The sequence below is a fragment of the Macrobrachium nipponense genome, chromosome 28 (assembly GCF_015104395.2).
Source record: "Macrobrachium nipponense isolate FS-2020 chromosome 28, ASM1510439v2, whole genome shotgun sequence".
Taxonomy (NCBI): Eukaryota; Metazoa; Arthropoda; class Malacostraca; order Decapoda; family Palaemonidae; genus Macrobrachium; species Macrobrachium nipponense.
The window spans coordinates 57509693-57533197 of NC_087217.1; the positions used below are offsets into that span (position 1 = coordinate 57509693).

At 44.2% G+C, this 23505-nt stretch overlaps 1 protein-coding gene across 2 annotated transcripts in view; it reads left to right on the top strand.

Annotated features, from left to right (window-relative positions):
* The window catches only part of LOC135201758 (uncharacterized), a 127215-nt gene that overhangs the window by 38724 nt on the left and 64986 nt on the right, over positions 1-23505 (top strand). For both annotated transcript variants that reach the window (XM_064230996.1, XM_064230997.1), the window contains 2 exons: positions 11883-12210; positions 12381-12553. In XM_064230996.1, the coding sequence (XP_064087066.1) occupies positions 11883-12210; positions 12381-12553 (501 nt within the window). The remainder of the gene's footprint in view (positions 1-11882; positions 12211-12380; positions 12554-23505) is intronic.

Here is a 23505-nt window from a genome sequence, read left to right on the forward strand (position 1 = left end):
TACCTTTTTTTCCCTATACATATTGTATTTGTAGCTATGTTTACTCTATAAGTACGCTTTAAAAATAATGCAACCCCTTCCTTTTCTCTAGTAAATGACACTGCTCAGTAGGCAGGTAGCCTGCCAGTTCTTAGCCACCGCATACCATGGCTATATGACCATTAATGTATTTTTTTTTTACAGCAACTTCCCTATCAGTTGTTACCATATTTTATTGCCATATACATGAGGTAATAATGTGCGCATAAGTACATACCCTATGCACAGGATTGCATTCATCTTTTGGGTTGAAAGAATGAAAAATTAGAAAACGTGAAAATATAACTGAGAATACTGTAGAATAAAATAAAAATAAAAATGTTAAGGAAAGTGAAGGAGCCTGTGTAACTCTCTCTCTCTCTCTCTCTCTCTCTCTCTCTCTCTCTCTCTCTCTCTCTCTCTCCCCATTACCTGCCATCGGAGGGTGGTTTTTCAGTTTTGTACATGCAACTTCCCCGGCAGATATATACTTAGCTTATGTCTCTGACGTCCCGACAGAATTCAAAACTCGCGGCACACGCTACAGGTAGGTCAGGTGATCACCCTCTCCCGCCGCTGGGTGGCGGGAATAGGAACCAATTCCCGTTTTCAGACCAGATTTTTTCTGTCGCCGGTGCTGACAACATCGTTGTTAGTTCCTCCTGCACGGAATTCTGCTTGCTTTGCTAAGGATTGTTTGGTGAAGTATTCTTTCTTTGGCTTTGGTATACGCTGATTTGGACCGTTATTTGGATTTGCTTAGGATTCTTCATTATGGCTGATGTTGTGCCTGAAACTCGTTTTAGGGTTTGTGTGAAAGAAGGATGTAAGGTGAGACTGCCGAAAGCGGCGGTGGACCCTCACACTATTTGTGTTTAATGTAGGGGGAATGAATGCTTAGTTAGTAACACATGTGACGAATGTTTGAGTTTGACTGAAGTTCAATGGAAGAGTTTGACTGCGTATGTAAATAAGTTGGAGAAAGATAGAATTAGGAAAGCTGCTAAAAGTTCAAGTAGGTCCTGCTCTTTGGATCAGGACAATCTTTCTATTTCTAATGTAATTTCTCCTTCTGCTAACGCAAGTTCAGCTCCTTCCCCCCGCAGCGAAATCGTAGATTCGTCTCGATCGGAGAAAGCTGCAATGGAAGCGTCGATCCGTAAATTGCAAAAGCAATTACGAGAAATGGAAGGTAAGAGTGAAGTGTGCAGTGAAGTGTACAGTGTCCCCAGTGTAGTGGAGGGGGCGTCTGACCGACTCCGCATTGCTCCTAGGCCTAGACCTCTTTCAGACTCCCATGACCAAGGGAGGAGGAATGTCGAAAGCCGCAAGGGGGATGTAGAGTATTCCCAACGGTCAGGCGTCCCTTCGGCAGGCCCTGTAGGCTCGTCCCAGGCTGCCTTGGACAGCTATAGACAAAGCGTCCTTAGGAAGTGTTTGTCCGACTCGGATTCTACTTCTCCAAGACGCGGATGGAGCTCCGCGTCTAAGTCGCGCCCTCTGAAGAGAGCCTGGAAGGCGCCTGCAGGAGACGCATTAGACTCCAGTCCAGAGCCTTTTCCGGAGTATTCTCCCGCTCAGAAGAAGAGAGCGATGAAGTCTCCTGTTTCTTCTCCGGAAAGAATTCGTACTTCTACAAAGAAGTTCTTGGTAGGACTGCAGGAGCAGCTATCCTCGTTAGTAGGCTCGCTGTCTAAGGAGCCTTCTCGCAGGAAGGACGTCTCTCTTCCAATAAAGAGCTCTCTTAAGAGACGGTCGTCAAGTCGGCGTTCGGACTCTGGTAGGCGCCTCTCTCCTGGAAGGCGCTACTCCCCAACAAGGCCGTTACGATATGCCTCTCCCTTTCAGGAACGATCTACTACTCCGACCAGAAGAGCTTCTTCTAGTAGGATCCCACATTCGTCTAGACGCCCGAATAAGGGCGCAAGCCCCTCTCCTGACAAGGATAGTCGATCCTTTCTTAGGAGTAAAGAATGTTCTTCTCCTTATAGGCTTTGTCTGAGAGATACAAGCGCCTCTCCTTGCTATCTTAAGGAACAAGATAATCTCCGTTATTCACGGGGACGCAGAGAGAGAGAAGAAGAAGTCTCGCCCCCCAGACGTTCTCGGAGAGATTTTAGCGCCTCTCCTAGCAGGCGCCATCGTGATGTTAGAAGGTATTCTTCAAACAGGCGTTTTACTCCTTCCAGACGCTCAGAACGGGACGCTAGCGCCTCTCCTCGCAGACGCCAGGAGCCTGAAAAGAGCAGGATGGGTTCTCTACGCTCTACTCCTGTTAGGCTTTCCTTAGGAGTTACGAGTTTGCCTTCTTACGAGAACATTCGGAAGGAAGTAAACCCCTCTCCTGGCAGGAGCCAGGATGAGAGCAGACGTTTTTCTACCCCAAGGCGTGTAGCGCCTGATAGACGCTACCGATGGAACGCTAGCGCCTCTCCTCACAGGCGCCAAGAGCCTGAAAAGAGCCTGTTACGGGATTCTCGCCCTACTCCTTATAGAGTTACCTGTAAAGATGCGAGCTCTTCCCCTCTCAAGCAGCAAGAACCTCCTGCCTCTACTAAACTTCCTTCAAAGGAAAAGAGTGCTTCTCCTTCTAGGACTCCCTCTCCGAAGAGGCATTCTTCTCCTAATGCTACCTTTGAAGAGGTATCTGAGGAGGAACTTCCTGTAGATGCGGTCGTCTCCGATTACAAGAGACTGGCAGCCCTGCTTCTTCAAGAGTTCGGTGACTCTCTTCGTCCTGCAGATCCTCCTTCGCCGGGATCACTGCTTTCAAGCACTAAGCTTTCCAAGTCCTCTTCGTTCGTGAAAATGAATCCGACCCTTTCGATGAAGAAAGCCATCAAGAGCTTGGAGAACTGGCTCCTCTCTAAAAAAGAAGCGGGCAAGACGGTTTTTTCCTGCCCTCCTTCGAAGTTGGCAGGTAAGCCAGGTGTCTGGTATGACACGAAAGAGCCAATGTGATTGGGCCTCCCTTCTTCAGCTGATGCTGATTTTTCAGCGTTAGTGGATGCGTCTAGAAGACGCGCTCTTCATTCGGCAAAGGCCTCATGGGGAATGTGCGAAATGGACCATTTACTTAAGGGTCTATTTCGCACACTTGAGGTCTTTAATTTTATGGATTGGGCCTTGGAGCTCTTGCTAAGAGAGCACAGGATCCAGACTTTGTTTCGATGGAAGTTTTAACAAGTGTACTTTCTTGCCTGGATAAGGCCTTGATGGATGGATCTACGGAGGTGGCTTCTCTCTTTGGATCGGCAGTCCTTAAAAAGAGATCTGTCTTCAGTTCTTTTTTGACGAAATCGGTGTCTCCTCTACAGAGATCCTCTCTGCTTTATTCGCCCCTGTCTAGTCACCTGTTTCCACAAGAGACAGTGAGAGATATATCTAAGTCGTTATCCGGAAAGGCTACTCAGGATCTGCTTGCGCAGTCGGCGAAAAGACTAAAACCAGCAGTACCTTTGGCGGCTAAAAGAGAGAAGCCTGCTTTTCAGCAACCCTTTCGAGAGAACGACGTCTAGACCCTCTCTTAGGAGTAGGAGACCGGTTAAGAGAGGAAGATCAGCACGTAAGCCCTTCCCTAAACCACAATGAAAAAGTAGTCCTCCAGACTACAGTAGGAGCCAGACTGCTGAAGTTTGCGAAAGTCTGGGCTCAGAGAGGGGCGGACAACTGGTCCCTCTCTATCCTCGAGAGAGGATACCTTATCCCCTTCAGGGAGAAGCCTCCCTTAACAACAACTCCAAGGGAGTTAACAGCAAGATACCGAGATTCTTTAAAGAACCAGGCCCTGCTTCAACTAGTAGAAGAAATGATGGACAAAGAGGCGATAGAAAGGGTGCAAGACCTTCAATCTCCAGGGTTCTACAACCGTCTTTTTCTTGTACCAAAAGCATCAGGACAGTGGAGACCAGTCCTGGACGAAAGTGCCCTGAATTGCTTCGTTGTAAAAACGAAGTTCACGATGGAGACGACTTCCTCCGTTCTTGCAGCGCTTCGTCCAGGGGATTGGATGGTGTCCCTGGACCTTCAGGATGCCTATTTTCATGTACCTATCCATCCCTCGTCCAGGAGGTACCTAAGATTCATGGTACAGGGCAAAGTTTTTCAATTTCGAGCCCTATGCTTCGGTCTTGCCACGGCCCCTCAGGTGTTCACGGGTCTTATGAGGAATGTCGCTCATTGGCTTCATATCGAAGGAGTAAGAATCTCGTTGTATCTCGACGATTGGCTGATCAGGGCCCAATCAAAGATCGTTGTCTGGAGGACATGAAATTAACGCTGGATCTAGTTCAGTCCTTGGGACTGTTACTAAACCTCGGGAAGTCCCAGATGAATCCCCAGCAAAGCATTGTCTACTCGGGGATTCTGATGGATTCTCGGGGTTTTCGTGTGTATCCATCAAAGGAACGACAGGAGAGATGTTTACAGAAAGTGACGACCTTCCTAGAGAAAGAACAATGTTCTGCGAGGGAATGGATGAGTCTTCTGGGGACCCTTTCCTCGTTGGAACAGTTCGTTTCTCTAGGGAGGCTACACTTAAGACCCCTACCATTCTTCCTCAGAGAGAAATGGGATCAGAAGCACCAAGAGCTTTCGGACTCCTTTCAGCTCTCGAAGAGCATAAAAAAGGACCTCAGTTGGTGGTTAGAGCCAAAACAGATTGAATCAAGGCTCTCCCTTCAGTTGTCGAGCCCTCGCCTAGTGTTATTCACAGACGCCTCGGAAAAAGGATGACGACGACTATGGCTCGAGAGAAGTGTCAGGCACCTGGAATGGGGAACAGGTGTCCTGGCATATCAACAAGAAGGAACTGGCAGCAGTCCATCTAGCTCTCGTTCACTTCGAACCTCAAGTATTGGGTTCCGTGTTGCAAGTGAATTCGGACAACACGACAGCTCTAGCCTATATAAGGAAACAGGGAGGGACTCACTCCTTCTCCCTGTTCGAGAAAGCAAAGGAGCTTCTTCTTTGGACCGAGGAACGGCGAATAACTCTTCTAACCAGGTTCATCCAGGGGGAGAAGAACGTGAGAGCAGATCTTCTGAGCAGAAGAGATCAGGTCCTTTCTACGAATGGACTCTGCATTCAGAAGTGTGCGACGAGATTTGGGACTCTGGGGGAGACCCAATATCGACCTGTTCGCAACGAATTGGAATGCGAGGTTGGAGAACTACTGCTCTCCGATTTCAGATCCAAAGGCAGTTGCAGTGGACGGTCTCCTTCTGGATTGGAAGGGGATCGACGGGTACGCTTTTCCTCCTTTCAAGATAATAGGAGAGGTGGTAAGGAAGTTCGTTTCGACGGAGGGAACCAAACTGACCCTCATCGCCCCATTCTGGCCAGCCCAAGAATGGTACACAGAGGTACTGGAATGGATGATAGATTTCCCGAGGGCCCTTCCACTGCGGAAGGATCTTCTCAGACAGCCCCACTTCGACAGATACCACAAAAACCTCCCCGCTCTCAGTCTGACTGCCTTCAGACTGTCGAAGGACTCGTCAGAGCGAGGGGGTTTTCACGCAAGGCTGCAAAGGCAATTGCTAGAGCCAGAAGACCTTCAACTCTTCGCGTGTACCAGTCGAAGTGGGAGGTGTTCCGAAGATGGGCCAAGTCCCAGAAAGTATCCTCTTCCAGTACCTCTGTAAATGAAATAGCGGATTTTCTCCTTTATTTGAGGGAGAAATGCAATCTGGCCGTTACCACAATAAGGGGATATAAAAGCATGCTCTCATCTGTTTTTAGACATAGAGGCCTTAATATCTCGGAAGACAAGGATCTGCATGACTTGTTAAGGTCCTTTGAAACCTCGAAGGCCAAGACTATAAGACCACCTAGTTGGAACCTGGATGTGGTCCTTAGATATTTAATGTCCGAGAAATTCGAACCTCCTCAAAATTCCTCATTCAGAGACTTGACTAGAAAGTCTCTCTTTCTCTTTGCACTAGCCTCTGCTAAGAGAGTTAGTGAACTTCAGGCTTTAGAAGGAACTGTGGGCTTTAAGGAAGATTCTGCAGTATGCTCCTTTAATCCCCTGTTTTTAGCAAAGAACGAAAATCCTTCTAAACCATGGCCAAGGACTTTTGAGATTAAGGGACTGTCCTCTTTGGTAGGGAGAGACTTAGAGAGGACATTGTGCCCAGTCAGGATCCTCAAGTTCTACCTAGAGAGGAAGAAGCTACTTGGTGGAAATGTAGATAGCCTTTGGTGTTCCGTAAGAAATCCTAAGAGGATGATTTCTAAGAATGCTCAAGCGTATTTTATTAAAGATGTTATCAAAGAAGCGCATGCTTCCTGTGAAGAGGAACATTTAAGGCTTCTAAGAGTCAAAGCACATGAGGTCAGAGCTGTAGCTACCTCTTTAGCGTATCATAGGAATATGTCGATACAGACTCTTGTCGAATCCACCTATTGGAGGTGCAATTCGGTTTTTGCATCAAATTACTTAAGAGACGTGCGAGTCACTTATGACAAGTGCTTCTCTCTCAGACCGTTCGTGTCTGCGGATTCGTTGCTGGGGCAAGGAGCTGAACCTAATCCTTTATAGTTAGTTAAGTTAGTATTTTTAAACGTTTTTTGGTGTTGTGTTTTTATGGTCGATTGGAAGGAGTCTTGGGAATGCTCCTTTCAAATCGTAGTGTTAACAAATGTAGTGTGGTCAGGTGGTCGGGATTGTTTTTCGTGCTCCTTGTTAGTGATTTGGACCTAGGCTCTGTCATGTAAGAGGGTTAGTCCCCGTTGATACGACAAAGGTGAAGGCTCTACCATGTAAGTGGGCCAGCCCCCATTGGTATGATCCAAGACAAGGCTCTGTCAAGTAAGCGGGCTCGCCCCCATTGACACGATCCAGAAGAGCTATCAGTGTCAGGTCTCATCCCCACTGAAACTCTTCAGGCAAGCAGACTCATAGACAGTAATCATGAAGTCTTCTGCCCAATAAGGTAGGAACCAAGGTTTTAATAAGTTTATATTTATGACCTACAACAGATGTTGTTTCCCTGTTTTTATTGTTATTTATATTGAGTAACTATCTCTTACCCGCCACCAAGGGTGTCAATCAGCTAAGTATATATCTGCCGGGGAAGTTGCATGTACAAAAATGATATTGTTAGTATACAATAAAGTTTTGTACATACTTACCCGGCAGATATATACGATGAATGGCCCACCCATCCTCCCCTCAGGAGATAGGCGTAAGAGAAAAATCTGGTCTGAAAACGGGAATTGGTTCCTATTCCCGCCACCCAGCGGCGGGAGAGGGTGATCACCTGACCTACCTGTAGCGTGTGCCGCGAGTTTTGAATTCTGTCGGGACGTCAGAGACATAAGCTAAGTATATATCTGCCGGGTAAGTATGTACAAAACTTTATTGTATACTAACAATATCATATTTTTAAAAAAATTCATATAGTAGTATTATTATATGAGTCCTCTAGAGGGAAAACGTCCTTTCACTACAAATAAAAAATGTCAGAAAACACGTTTTATTTTTATTATTTTTTTTCTCTCTCCAGATTGAAGCTCAAAGTACGTACCCTCTATATGACTTGTCATAAAAAAGTAATAAACTGCATAAGTTTATTAACAACTATACGTACTCTGTTTTTTTCCATTTGTCCATCTGCCTGTGGTGTTTGCGCATGGTAACACTGCTTCCCGGGCTTTAAATAATATCCTATTTCGAATATTAATGGTGTAATTTGCATACAGTAAATTATTAAAACTTTCAATTCCAAATTTACTCCCAGATATCCTTTTATTTACCTAAAACTTACACAGTGTAACTATTTAAAGCCCGGGACGCAGTGTTACCATGCGAAAACACCCAGGCGGATAGACAGATGAAAAAAAAACAGTATAGTGAATATTTACAATAAACTAGTTTTATGCTGTTTACCAGTTTTTTATTTTTATGAAATATTTTCAATAAAACTCAATCTATATAACTGTAACCACTTACAAATTACTTATTATTATGGAAACAAAAAAATTAATGTGTCTGTCCATTAAAATATTCCTCCTAATATGCATCTAATAACAATTAAAAAGTGTAATTAAAGATTAAATTTTGAATCACGATATTTGAATTGCAATTAGATGAATAGTTTGTGAAAGTTTTGTAATGAGTAGACACATTAAAGATGTATGTTAATATTGATAAGTAAAACTGAATTATTAACAATGAAATATAATGATTTTAAATAATTATAATCAAATAATTGTAGAAATTGCAATTACCATATTTTAATTATTCACTAACAGTTATAAATGATTATGAAAATATTACTTTATGTTTGAGGCAAAGAAGACAGGGGTTAGATTTGGCAAATGTACAAACGCGGACTGGGACGTGAAAATATAGGTATTGAACGACTTTTTTATACAAAATTATTTTTGGCCATGTGTGGCGAATGGACATTTTCCCTCTACAGGCCTCATATATCTTTGGGGCCTTGAGCCCTGTTGTGTGTGTGTTGTATAATGTTGAGTTTTGGATAATTGATGGATTACTCATACAAAATATCTGTTATACCAACTTAATACCTATTGAAGTTATACCATTGGGAACGTAGCTCACTCTTAAGTTGGAGAGACTGCATGTTGAAAAATGTTTTTAGTAAGTTCTATATACTTTGTAGCAGGGTAAAACTATCTTTTACAAGAATTTCATTTCTGATTTTTTATAGAATATCCTTATACAGTAGATTAATTGTGGCTAGTTATGAAATTTTCATTAATTGCTATTCCAAACTTTTCAGCCTGTATGGAATAGATTAAAACCATTTTCACATTCATATTTATAATTTGTTTTGTGTTTATACAAACTGAAAATATATAGGTTACCAATGTTCAACATTAATAATGTACAAAGAAAGGTGGTTTAATATAAAAAAAAAAAAATTTATTAGCTTCTATTTAACTTGACCTGATATACCTCCATTTTGAGTGCACAAGATTGGCATTCACTTTTAAAAGGCTGAAAATATTATACATGAACGCTACTGTATTTTTAAAATCAAACTAGTTTTCATATAAACCATTCTTCATAAGATACCGTTTAACTTTAGCTGAGATGAAACTGTCTTCATCAAAAGCCAGTCTTGATGATTCATATGGGGGAAAAGCTCAGAGAACTCTCATATTACAGAGGAAGCACTTCTTGACCCATGTAAGGTATAACATGAACATGAAAGATAACTGTTTTAGACATTAGAAGAGTGGCCTCTTCTACTAACCTGCAGCATTGGAAGACCCAACAATGATCAGTAACTGGAGTGTGAAACCCTTGAAGGATATGGAAGTCACTGACACATTTAGAGCAGCCCAAGATAATGAAGAATGCTTGCCATAGGGTCTGAGAAAACTGGCCTATTCAAGAGAAGAGTATGTTCCGCCAGTAAAATGGCACAGAACTGAAGTCAAGTCTCAAACTAGAAATCAACTGGAATTCTTGTAAAAAAATTACTAAAGCAAAAAATTGGAAAACAATTGATTTCCTTTAAACAGGGCTGCACTGAAAAGGGTATTAGAGACTGGCAACATGACACTCAACAGTCTAGAGTAGCAAGTGATAATACGAAGAAGGTGGTTTTTATAGTGAGATAGGTTGTCATTCTAAGCTTCAGATCTAGCCTAGTTGTTGATGAGGAGTCTTGGCAAAAGATGGTAAAGAGTGGCAACAGTGACAGTAGCCATTCCATCGAAAACTGAGTGGAGGCCAATTGCAAGGACATCTGTGAAGGAGCAAGGACTGAGGAGAAGGTACTATTAACGAATATACTCCAGTGCAGTGAAGTAAGCCAAGCTGAAAAGGGACATACCTGGAGGCTCCAAGAAAGGTAGATGATGACCTGAACCTCCAGGTTTATTGCAACAGAATCCAGAATAGTGACCAGCTATAACTAAAAGTGCCTTTTGAAATGGACTCACAATACTTCACCAGTGGTAAGTCAAGAATCTAGGGGACTAAAACCATGAAGCTCGGATGATACGGCAATCAGTGGAGACTACAAAAAAGACCTTGAATATTGAAGTGCCATGTCACTGGGCCCATAGGTCTAAGTGAGGTGTCCCTTTTTCTGAGCTCCCAAGTAATGCCACAGGAACTTGAAAGGAGTCAAATAGAAATATTGAATGGGGACTTAAACTGAAGCTTGAAGAGCAATGGTCAAGTCAGAGTGGAGAGTATAAACTGAAGCTTGAAGAGCAATGGTCAAGTCAGAGTGGAGAGTATACAAAATGTAGTCCAATGTGAATGAGGCAGGAGTTAGCTACCCAAGATAACCCTTACCAAGGTATTTGTAAATCAGGCATAGACTTAGGAAGCAGAACCATGACACTGGTGAGTTATTCCACCAGCATAAAATTCTGGTAGTGTTACTACTGAGGCAGAAAAGAAGGTCAAGCTTGCAGAAACTTTGGAACCTTTGGCCATTGGAAGAACAAAAATGAGTGGTGGGAGTCAAAAGCATCAGTTGCTATGGTAAGAGTTCAAGAAGCCATGGCCTTCAGATGAAAAAGTGGCTGGGGCGAGCAAGCGTCATTTGCGCAGCAGCTGTAATAAGAGACCCTTGTGAGGGAAGTCATTGCTACAAGGACAGGAACGGAAAGCAGTGACAAGCTCAGAAATGCAGAGACCCACGTCATGGCATTGGGCCGAGAAGATATGAAAGTTGAAGACTGCTCATAGAAGCAGCCAGGAGAGAGTGAAAGCACTCCAACTGAAGGCAATGTAATAATTGGGAACATCTTAGTCCTTGGCGACTGTGAACAGGGATGCATGCAAAGATGACTGCAAACTAAAGATGTGAAGGATCGGAGAAAAGATCTTTACAAAAAGACAGCTTATCCACACTCAAAGAAGGTGCACAGTATGATAAGGAGTGTTGTAAGTACAAGTAAAGGCCATTGCCTGACCATGTAGCAGGGAACCATTTCTCTTGTTAATTTTGCTTTGTGCACCTGGAAACACAATGTCCTGTTAAAGGCTATTTTATGATAAAAAGAAAACTGTGAGGAATATGTGTGTGTACTGTAAACAGTAATTAATCTCTTGTGGGGGAGCATTTGAGTAATAAGTTAGGTCCAGATCCCATTGTAGTTTACCAAATTTTATTGGGTCTCGGTGCTGATTGTCATATGTTCTTTCTGGGAAAGGGCTTTAAATTCACTCACAGGGATTATTTATACATAAAATCAGTTTCTTTTATCTGTGAAACATAATTTGAGTTTTGAGAATGATGCAATGCACACAGTATAGGAGAGTGTGTATACTTTTTTTCTAGTTTCTATATGGTGATTATGAATTTATTTTTCACAATAAAATGTAAAATATATTTCCATTGTAGTTAAAAATGTAACTGTGAATTCAAATAATAGATGATACCTTTCAAGTAACAGTATTCCTAAATGTACAGAAGTTTTTGAAAGCTATCATTTACTAATGCATTTGAACTTCTTATTACATAGTTTATTGGTGGTTATCAGAGCCACAGAATATCACTGCCAAGGGTGTAAAGTTACATTAAGTGAATAAAGACTTGTAATAATACATATTTAATATTTTCTTGGGTTTTCAGTTTTCTTTTTTCTTTGTATGATTCTAACCTTATTAAAAATGAAACATGTATGGTTGATGGAGAAAGATTAAACTGTAAAGGATGACTTGCAGTAATTTTCAGTATGTATGGACTAGTGAAGATTGCTCATGTGTTGTGTAGATAATATAGCCTTAAGTGTTTCTTGTAAGTGATAGCCTTACATAGTTTTTGTTTGGGTAATTTAAATTTTAGATAGAATTAAGTAAGAAAAAAAATATATATATATGTTGTTAGAACCAAAAGTAATTTTCTCCTTGTAATTGTCAGAATGGAAAGGATGGATAGTATGGAGAGTGACAGTTCAGTTGATCACAGCCACAACTATGAAGAGGAAAAGCACGCTGAACTTGAACGTGATAGATTTCATAGTCTAGGCCCAGAAAGAGAACACAAGGCCCAGGAAAGTAAGGAAAACAAAGATGATGAGGATAAGGAAGAGGGGTCTAATGGGCCAGGAGGTGTGCAGGTAACTATTGGAGCAGATGGAGAACGGGCAGTGAATAATGAAGGCAGGGGACATCCAAGGGTTGGAGGCAGGCTGTTTGTGGAGCTCCGATGTCCACATTGTCCTAGTCAGAGATCAATTACATTTAAGGTACAGTACATCATTACATGCTGTCTTTGCATGCTGTTTTTTAAAGTTACTGTTATTGAATTTAGTCTGATTACAGATTATGCTACTGTGTAAGCATAGAAAAGCAAGATGTATATATTATAAAACTTGATAATCAAATTGATATTGAAATTTGAATTTTTTTCCCTTAGGAATACAAGTATCACCTTGGCAGTGAAGGGCACAAAATCCAACTGAGCAGACTTGCGAGGAAGCACTCGGTTGTCCTCCGCAAAATACGCGTACAACAGAGACAGGAGCAGAGAGAAATAGAAATGAAGTGGAAGGAGGAGCAAAGTGAAGAGTTCAAAAGTTCTGTCACCAGGTATGTGTTTCTTGTGACAAAATTATTTCATTTTTTGTTCATATACGGAACAAACCCTCGGTCTTAACAATAGGATAGTCTAGCGCCAGCTGGAAACCGGTTAAAAACAATCAAAGATTGTAAAGCAAGGAATCTGTGGCATCTGGCAACTGGTGCATATACAAGGAGGATGTTGGTTCCATCCCTTAAAATTTTGATGATGTCATCCACCAAAAATTTTCAGCACACTTCACATCATTTGACTTTTGTTGCCTTCCATTTTTTATATAATTCAACAAAATACAAAAGTACAAATATTCAGCTTGAAAATTACAACTAAGCCAGATTCATACCATGAGAAGTGAATTCATAACAAGCAATAAAAGAATGTTGATAATCATAGTTTATTTTGCCATAGACAAATTTGGGACCTCTCCAAACCTCCACAGTTAAATTGTGTTGTAATAATTGGAATTTTTGTTGAAAAAGTGGATTGAAAGTTTCAGTAGTAAAATATTTTTGTTCATATACGAAACAAACCTTCGGTCTTAACATAAGGATTTACTAGCGCCAAGCTGGAAACCGGTAGAATTAAAATTAAACTTGTGCGATCCAGGGACTATTGGCATCTATACCAGGTCAATGGGCATGTATACCCAGAATGCCCTCGGCGTCTTGTGACCGACCCGCCAGTTATCTTTCTACCGCCTTTTAAGACAGGACGTGTTCTCTGTCTTATCTGTTTAAAGCCGGTTTTAGTTTGCCCGTTTTTATCCATTTCAATTTCATTTTTCTTATTAATTCTCTTCTGAGTGTGCTCAGTGTGGGTGTGAGCTGTAAGTGGTGAGATGGAGTGTTTTGTATCGCCTTCGGGATCTTCTTCCGTTTCGAAGACAAGACAAGGAAATGCCCTGGAGTCGGTGGCTTTCCGTGTTCAAGATTCTTAACTTCAGTGTCGACGGATCCTCATCCAACGTGTAGTAGGTGCAGGGAAAATGTATGTACAATTACTAATCCTTGTTCTGTTTGACGTGGTTGGTAGGTGGAACAGTGGAGGAAGTTTTATGAGAAAGGCCAGTACAAAAGAAAGGAGTCGATGCCATCTTTGGATGATCAAGAGTTGCCAGCTTCTTTTGTATCGGCAATACACCAAACTGCTCCATATGTTTCGCCACCTGCCTTTGATTTGTCCCATACCCCTTCGGTTTCTCATAGTGGTTCATTTTCAGAAACACCAGGAGGGGTTTTGGGTAATTTGATGCATAATTTTTATGCTCCTTTGTTCCCAGCAGGGAAGGAGGGAGCATCGCCATCTTTGTTCCAGGTGCCGGCTCCCGACTCGAACAGGATGGAAGGTACATAGGCGGCGCTAGGCCTTCCAGGCGTACCAACCTTGGAAGGTTTGCTGTCACGGTTCCAGCAGAATCCGGCAGCACTGCATATTCCTCATCCCCCGGGCTTGCACTTTATGGGAAATAATGTCGCGGCTACGCCAACAACTTCATTGGTTACGGCGATGCAGAATGTTGGGGGTAGTTTTGCTGCAAACGCAGGGATGTCAACAGCAGCAGCCCAGTCTCTCCCTACAAGATTGGTGACATCACAACCGACGTCACACACCGACATGGCAGACGCGATGACGTCACAGCCTACTGCTTCTCAGTCTTCTTCGCTGCCTCCGGACTCAAATACACTTTCTGACTTGGTAGTACACACTGTAATGAAGAAATTACAGGATCTTGAGAAGAAAATTAATAAAGACAAAAATAAAAGGCGTGATTCGTCGTCTGCTTCGTCTTTTTCCTCTAGCTCAGCGTCATTGCTAAGTTCGATGACGTCACGGCGTGTACCAGTCAAGCATTGGAGGATACTGAATTTTGCGGCTGTTTCTTGGGCCAAGAGGAGAAGAGTGAATTCTTCTTCATCTTCAGGCCAGGACGGTTACATCCCAGTCAGCAAGAAAGGCAAGAAGTCAGTTGCTGGTAAGCTTAAAGCTAGTGGGCAAAGCCGTTTAGAAGAGTCCGAACGAGCAAGTGAGGCGACGGCCGGTGGGATAACGGCCGACGCCGAGTTGCCAGTAGAGACTATAAAGAGTCAAAGAAAATCTACAGTGTCGGGGAAATCGGCGTTAGGGGCGAAAAGTGCAGCAAACGACAGAGCACAGATACCGGTTTCGCCTGTAAGACCGTTTAAAATACGGAGAAAAGATGATAAGGCTCCTATTAAAAGGTCGACAAATAGCGAGTTGGCAACCTCGTACGGTCGTTGGAGACGATATTAATCGTCATGGAGAGGAAGTGAGCTCGGTTTTGATAGAGCCTTCATCTTGGAGGTATAGGCGAGATTCTCGCTCTAGATCCGCGAGCAGAGAAGGAGTGAGGCAGTCTCGTTCTCCTGCCGACTGTTCGGGATCGAAGCACCCGGACGTTTGTCAGGGGATAGGAGTGAGATAGCGTCTCCTGTGGCTGAGCACAGTACGCTAGAACCGGAGGAAGGAGAGAAGCAAGAGTTTCTGGCTTCGTATGCCGAGGTGATTGACTTGATTCGTCAATTCAACAACCTTTCGGAGAGAACGGAAACACCTGCCAGTATGCTTCCTCCGGGTATTGCCATGGTGTTTGGTGCGAAAAAGGATACCAAGGTGTCGTATGAATTGCCTTGTTCAAATCATGCGGAGTCCGTTTTACAACTCATAAACGCACGGATTGCGGGAAGGGATAATTCCTTAAGATCGAGTAGATCGTTTAAGTTTATCCCTCCTCCAGTGATGAAACATAGAAAATATTATACGACACCGACAGTTCCTTTACTGTCTAGACAAATTAACCCAAATGTGGTAAGGTTAAGGCCTGGATTAATTTAGATCAAGTGAAAATGGAATGGCCTTCGATGACTTGCCAAGAGGCTGCTACGTTAGAAGCAACATCTTCTGCCTTTCAGACTGCTTCTTGGTTGGATCTTTGGTCGACAACAGTTGCAAAGATTGCATCCTCAGAAGTGATGAGGAAGGCAGTGGATGAATCAATGTTCATTAGATTACTACAATCAGGTGCCAAAGCAATTGCATACTTGACAAATTTAAGTGCCAATGTTTGGGCAAATATCCTGTTAATGAGGAGGGATGCAGCTTTGGCTGGACTAAGTCGCACTGTTGATTTGGATTCCCTGCTAGCAATGAGGAATGGGAATATCTTAGAGTTGCAAATTGCTGTTGCCAGAGGCCATACTAGAAGAGGCTATAGATATAAGGATGGACACTAACGATAGATTGGTACAGCAGGCAGTCGGGAAAACATCTAGCAGTCAGGCTAATCCTATGGAGGCAAGGCAACAGCAAATACCTCGGAAGAAGCCAGTAAGGCATAACATCCCTAATAGAACAACAAGACCCTCTTCCCCAAAGAAATGAACTCATCGGCCCTTTCTCAATAGAAATAACAGAGGAAGGGGGATTAGGGGAAGAGGAAGGGGCTCAAGACAATAGGATAGGTGCCTCTCATCAACTCAGCCATACCAGTGGGGGGTTGCCTGGCAAATCACTGGAAGGTGTGGCAGGAACTGGGAGCAGAGCAGTGGGTGGTGGAGGTTCTCGGAGTCGGGTATTTGATTCCATTCGAAGTATCCTCACCCCTGACAGAACAGCCTTTGCTTCACCTCGCTTATGCTCAAGAACCTCAGAAGGCTTTTATTCTGCAAGAGGAAGTGAAGAAGATGATGGAAAAATGGGCTGTGGAACAAGTATCCATTCCGTCAAAGGGGTTTTACAGCAGGATTTTCCTTGTACCCAAAGCCAGTGGGGACTGGCGGACAGTAATAGACCTGTCACCTTTGAATCTGTTTAAAAGAAAAACCAGATTCAAAACGGAAACTCCAAAGACGGTTCTACAAGCAGTCAGGATCAAGGACTTAATGCTGACAATTGACTTGAAAGACGCATACTTTCAGATCCCAGTCCATCAGTCTTCCAGGAAATTTCTCCGCTTCAGTCTTGCATAGAAAGTTTTTGAGTTCAAAGTTCTGTGCTTCGGATTGACAACATCTCAAGTTTTTACAAGAGTGTTCACTCTCGTGTCGACATGGGCGCATGCTCAGGGGATCAAGCTAATAAGATATCTAGACGATTGGCTGGTGATGGCAAAGTCCAGAGAGAAATTACTCAGGGACAGGGCGACCCTTCTATGGTTTTGTCACAGCTTAGGCATTTTGATAAATCAGGAGAAGTCGCAGTTGGATCCAAGTCAACGGCTGGTGTATCTGGGAATGGTTATAGACACAATAAAAGCCAAAGTATTCCCGACAGACCAGAGTAGAGAAATGCAAACAAGTGGTGAATGCCTTTCTGGAAAAACAAACAGCCAGCAAAACAGTGGCAGGTAGTACTGGGAGTTCTAACTTCCTTGGAGAAGCTAGTACCATAAGGGAGGTTACACCTTCGATCTCTACAATGGAGGATGAAGGAGTTCTGGTTACCAAGAGTAGATCACCCGTACGAGCAGATTCCCTTGCCGGCAGAAGTGAGGAAAGACTTGCTGTGGTGGGTGATGGACAGCAATCTGACGGTGGGTGTTCCCCTTCAGCAGCCCTCCCCGGATCTGCTGTTCTCGGATGCGTCACTAGAAGGTTGGGGAGCGCATATGGAGGAGCTGATGGTTTCAGCAAAATGGAGGGGCGAGGACAGAAAACTCCATAAACGTGCTGGAGCTAAAAGCAGCATTTCTAGCACTACAGGAATTCCAGGAGAGGGTGCAGGGGCATTCAGTGGTTTTGATGTCAGACAACACCACAGTTGTAGCTTACATAAACAAACAAGGAGGTCTAGTGTCTCGACAGTTACATGTGATGACAGTTCAACTTCATCAGTGGGCTGTAGAGAACGTAGTAGACATCAGGGCCTGATATATTTTAAGAAAGAGAAACATAGTGGCCGACAAGTTGAGCCGCAGGTATCAGATCCTGGGAATGGAGTGGTCCTTGCACCAACAAGTATTGGACAGAATGCTCAGATTGTGGGAAAGGCCGATCATAGACCTATTCGCAACCAGGTACAACAAAAAGTTGGGAGTGTATTGGTTGTTAGTCCCAGACGTAGAGGCAGTAGCTGAAGATGCTCTACAACACCCATGGGACAATCTGGATGTCTACGCATTTCTTCCATTTTGTCTAATCCGTCGGGTTCTGAACAGGGTAATGCGGTCTCAGAACCTCAGAATGACTGGTAGCTCCGTTATGGCCAAAGGCGGAATGGTTTCCGGACCTCTTGGAACTCCTGATAGACGTGCTGAGAGAGTTACCCTCATGGAACAACCTGCTATGTCATCCGCACGTGGAGAGGTACCACCGGTCGGTGAAGTCCCTATCACTTCACAGGTGGAGACTGTCGAGTATCTCTTGTGAGCGAGAGGGTTTTTGCAAAAAGCAGCAGCACACATGGCAGGAAATATCAGAAGTCATTGGCAGCAGTATACCAAGGAAAATGGTCTGCATACTGCGATTGGTGTCGTAGAGGGAACTTGTCTCCACTCGGTACCACTATTCAGCAATTAGCAGACTTTCTGATATATCTCAGGACACAAAGGCATATGTCTCTGTCTGCGGTGAAGGGGTACAGGGCTGCTCTAGCCTCAGTCTTACGCATGAAAGGCGTGGAAATTTCATCTTCAAGGGAGTTGGCCATGTTGAGAAGAGCTTTGAGCAGTCATGTTCACCAAAGGAACTGAAAGCCCCAGATTGGGATTTGACCATGGTACTGAGTAGTCTGACAAAACCCCCCTACGAACCACTTAAGACAGTCCACAGATTGGAGCTGAAGACAGTCTTCTTATTGGCCTTAACTTCAACCAAAAGGGTGGGGGAACTACATGGCCTGTCATCTATTGTAAAGCTCTCGAGAGGTTGGAAGTCAATGGCATTCGAGTTTGTGCCTGAATTCGTGGCCAAGACTCAAAGCCCGTCAATAGTGGACGGCAGATTTGACTTTTTTCCATACCTTCTTTGGCAGATTTTGTAGATCATGACAAAGATGAGATGCTTCTGTGTTCCGTCAGGGTAACAAGAGAGTACTTAAGGAGGACAAGGCACCTCAGGCCGGGGTGCAGGAGGTTGTTCGTAAGTACAGAACGGAACAAAAAGGAAGTGTCCAGAAATACAATATCGTTCTGGCTAAAAGAAACGATCAGGAATGCCTACATGACAAGGCAAAGGGTCTGATAGCCAGGAGAGGGCTAGGGCTCACGACAATAGAGGCTTGAGTGCTTCTTTGGCATTCAAGAAGAATATCTCTGTGGAGAGAATTCTGAAAGCTGGTGTCTGGAAACGCCAAACGACTTTCACTTCCTTTTATTTAAAAGAAGTTGTCCATAGATCCTTGGATACCTTTTCCTTGGGTCCAGTTGTGGCAGCCTAGAAAGTGGTATAGCTCATCCAGTACCCCTGGCGGGTCAGTTTGTGTCTAGTCTAAGATGAAGGTATGAAAGTAGAATGGATGGGATGACTGGTCTTTTTTCTTTACTACTTTCTTTCTACTCCTTTACCTACAGGCAGTATGAAGGAGAGTACCATCATGAGCTGGAATGGACTAGATGCAGGTGAGGTGGTCAGCCATACTGTAAAGTTATGTTAGAGTATAGTATACTTTTTAGTAGCAACATACCCCTCTCGGTAATAAGGAAGGGAGGGGTGATGGTAGATCCAGGTCAAGGCCAGATACAAGGGACAAAGAGTGGTTTATGAGAATGGGGGGTCCTCTATTTCCCCATAGTTTATAAACCATGGCATGATACCAGCACCCAGTGAGGGAAACCAATAGTTTTATACATTTAACTTACCTGTCAGATATATACTTAGCTATTTGACTCCGTCGTCCGACAGAAATTCGAATTTCGCGCACACGCTACCTGTAGGTCAGGTGATCTACTTACCTGCCGCTGGGTGGCAGGACTAGGAACCATCCCCATGTTCTAGCATATTTTTTCTGTCGGCCATACTGGCAACATCGTTGTGGGTATCTCCGGCTGGATTCGTATTTTGCATCGTAATTGATCTTCGTTTGGACTTCTCGGTGACGTATTTGCATTGATTGTACTGGCATACGCGATTGTGGACCGTTTTTGGAATTTGATTTGGATTGTTCAACATGATGTCTGATTCTGGAAATGTGGTGAGAATGTGTGTGAATGTGGGTTGTAAAGTTAGGATGCCGAAGGCATCGATTGATCCTCATACTATTTGCAGGAAATGCAGGATGTATGAATGTTCTTTTGGTAATACTTGTAATGAATGCAAGGATTTGAGTGAGGAAGAATGGAAATCTCTAACCTCATACGTGAAGAAGTTAGAAAGAAACAGGGTGAGGAGGTCTTCTTCCAAACCTTTATCTAGTTCTAGCGGGGTTATTAGTAATATTATACCCTCTTCTCCTTTTACTGCCCCATCTAATGTACCTGCTTCTTTATTAGAACACACAGATTCGGCATCTGAGATAGCGAATCTTAAAGCCGCCCTTCGGAAAATGGAAACCAAAATGGCGGCCTATGAAGGTAAGCAGTGTGATTATAGTGCTGTGGATAGTGATATAAGTGTCCCCAGGCCTAGACCTCTTTCAAGCTCCCAAGCCCAGAGGAGAAGGAATGTCGAAAGCCGTAAGGAGGTTGTGGAGGATCCCCAACAGTCAGACGTCCCTTCGGCATTTTCTGTATCGCCACAGAATGCCAGAGAACGTTACAGAAAAAGCGTTCTGCGTGAGTGTTTCTCCTCCTCGGAGAATTCCTCACCTAAAAGAGGGTGGAGATCGGCGGATCTTTCTCGCCCCCTTAAAAGACGTTTGGATGAACCCAGGATTACTTCTAGTCCTGAGCGTTTTCAAGAGGAGGACCATCCAGTAATTAAACAACCGAGGGTAGACAATAATGAAGAGACTAAAAGAATCCTTCGCACTATGCAGGATTCCATCACTTCTCTTGTGGGAGTTCTGTATAAAGACCCTCCCAGAAGGAAAGACGATTTCCTGCCTATTAAGAAGTCTAGGCTATCGAGGGTTCAGACTCGCCATAGTATTTTGTCTTCCTCTGATTTGGAATCGGATTCATCAGCCTTGCATAGGCCGAGCAGGATCCGTTCTCCTGTCAAACGCAGGCACGAGACGCCAGACAAGAGCGTCGAGTTTGCGAGACGTGAAACGTCAGCCAGGCGCGAGCGTCAAGATAGGCGCGTCACGCCAACCAGAAGCAGGACGCCTCCCAGGAGCGAGGCTCCAGGCAAGAGCCAGGACGCTACGAGGCGCGAGACGTCAACAAAAAGCAGGACACCTCTCAGGAGAGAGTTGTCAGGCAAGCGTCAGGACGCTCCAAAGCGGTTTGACGCCAGCCAGAAGCATGACGCCTCCCAGGAGCGAGGCGCGAGGCAAGAGCCAGGACGCTTCGAGGCGCAAGACGTCAACAGAAGCAGGACGCCTCTCAGGAGAGAGTCGTCAGGCAAGCGCGAGGACGCTCCTAAGCGGTTGACGCCAGCAAGAAGCAGGACGCCTCCCACGGGAGCGGCTTCTCCTGATAGAGAATCGGTCAGGAAAGAGCGATCTCCTTCTAACCTGGAACTGGAAGAGATTTCTGAGGAAGAAGTTTCAACTAACGAGGGACTTTCCAATTATAAAGTTTTAGCCTCGTTACTTCTAGAGGAGTTTGCGGATTCTCTTAGTCCTGCAGCTCCTCCTTCGCCGAGATCTCTGTTTTCGAGCACAAAAACCCCGAAATCCTCGGTTTTCTTAAAGATGAAACCGGCGATCTCTATGAAGAAAGCCCTCCAGTCTTTAGATTCGTGGCTTTTATCTAAAAAGGAAACTTTGAGAACGGTTTATTGCTCTCCTCCCTCCAAACTGACGGGGAAAAGAGGCATTTGGTATAAGACAGAAGAGGCGATGGGATTGATGCTCCCTTCGTCGGCAGATTCAGATTTCTCGAGTCTTGTAGAGTCTGTGAGAAGACAGTCTCTCAATTCAGCAAAGGCGTCATGGAGTATGTCGGAATTAGATCAGCACCTTAAGGGAATTTTTCACGTCTTAGAGGTGTTCAACTTCTTGGATTGGTCTCTTGGGGTGCTGGCTAAGAAGACGAGTGAGCCAGATTTTCTAGATCCAGAAACTTTGCACAGTGTCCTATCTTGCATGGATAAGGCTGTGCAAGATGTTCTGGTGAGTTAGCGGCTCTTTTTGGATCTGGAATGTTAAAGAAAAGATCTCTTTACAGTTCCTTTCTGACGAAAGGAGTTTCCCCTTCTCAGAGGTCCGCTCTATTATTCGCACCTCGGTCAGAACATCTGTTTCCTTCATCTTTAGTGAAGGATGTTGCGAGATCCTTGTCGGAAAAGGCTACGCAGGACCTTCTTGTACAATCTACAAAGAAAAGTAGACCTGCAGTTAAGACTCAGAAGAAGGTGGCTCGGACTCCAGTGGTGCCCTTTCGTGGAGCCCCTTCAACTCGATCAACTTCGGAGAGAAGACCCTTCGACAAGCGAGGGAGGTCTTCCTTCCGCTCTTTTAAAAAGAGCAAATAGCAGCCATGTCCTCCAAGCACAGGTAGGGGCCAGACTTCAATACTTTCTGGATGCCTGGTCCGTAAGAGAAGCAGATCCCTGGACTCTGTCTGTCCTACAGAAGGGTACATCATTCCCTTCGTAGACAGACCTCCTTTGGCAACATCTCCAAAGGATTTGTCGACGAGTTACAAGGACCCTGGACTGAACAAGACTCTACTTCAGACGGTGGTGTCGATGAGGGACAAGAATGCAATAGAACTAGTGCAAGATCCTTTCTCCCCGGGGTTTTACAACCGCCTTTTCTTGGTTCCAAAGGCTTCGGGGGGATGGAGACCCGTCCTAGATGTAAGCGTCCTGAACAGGTACGTGGAGAAAAAGAAGTTCTCCATGGAGACTTCAGCTTCAGTTCTGTCTTCCCTACTCAGGGAGATTGGATGGTATCCCTGGACCTTCAGGATGCTTACTTTCATGTTCCGATTCACCCATCGTCAAGAAAATATCTAAGATTTGTTGTTCAAGGACAAATCTTCCAATTCAGGGCCTTGTGCTTCGGCCTATCGACCGCCCCTCAGGTATTTACGTATCTGATGCGGAACGTGGCCAAATGGCTTCATTTAGAAGGGATTCACATCTCAATGTATCTCGACGATTGGCTAATCCGGGCCAAGTCAGAGAAACGGTGTTTGGAGGACCTACAGTCTACTTTGAACCTCGCAAAGACGTTAGGATTACTCGTGAACCTCGAGAAATCGCAGATGATCCCCAGTCAGAACTTAGTCTATTTGGGGATTCGGATGGATTCTCGGGGTTTTCGGGCTTTTCCGTCCCAGGAAAGGATTGCTCGGGGATTACAAAAAATCTCGAGCTTCCTAGAGAAAGAACGGAGTTCGGTGAGGGAGTGGTTAAGTCTTCTGGGAACCCTTTCCTCACTAGAACAGTTCATTTCGCTAGGAAGACTCCACCTTCGCCCTCTTCAATTCTTCTTAAGAAGAATTTGGAGTTGGAAGAACGGACAGCTTTCGGACACTTTCAGTATTCCTCTAGAAGTTCGGAACCCAAACCTAATCTTGTTCTCAGACGCTTCAGAGAAGGGATGGGGAGCGACTCTAGGGACAAAAGAAATATCAGGCCAATGGAGGAAGGATCAGCTAGACTGGCATATAAACTCCAAAGAACTTTATGCCGTTCTTCTAGCTCTAAAAGCCTTCGAGAGACAGGTGTTAGGTCAAGTGGTACAGGTCAACTCGGACAACACCACAGCGTTGGCCTATATCAAGAAACAAGGGGGAACTCACTCTCTTTCTCTGTTCCTTATAACAAAAGAGCTGTTGTATTGGGCAAAAGAAAAGAAAGTGACTCTTCTCACAAGATTCGTGAAAGGAGAGAAGAACATCAGAGCAGACAGGCTAAGCAGGTTAAACCAAGTTCTCCCCACAGAATGGACCCTT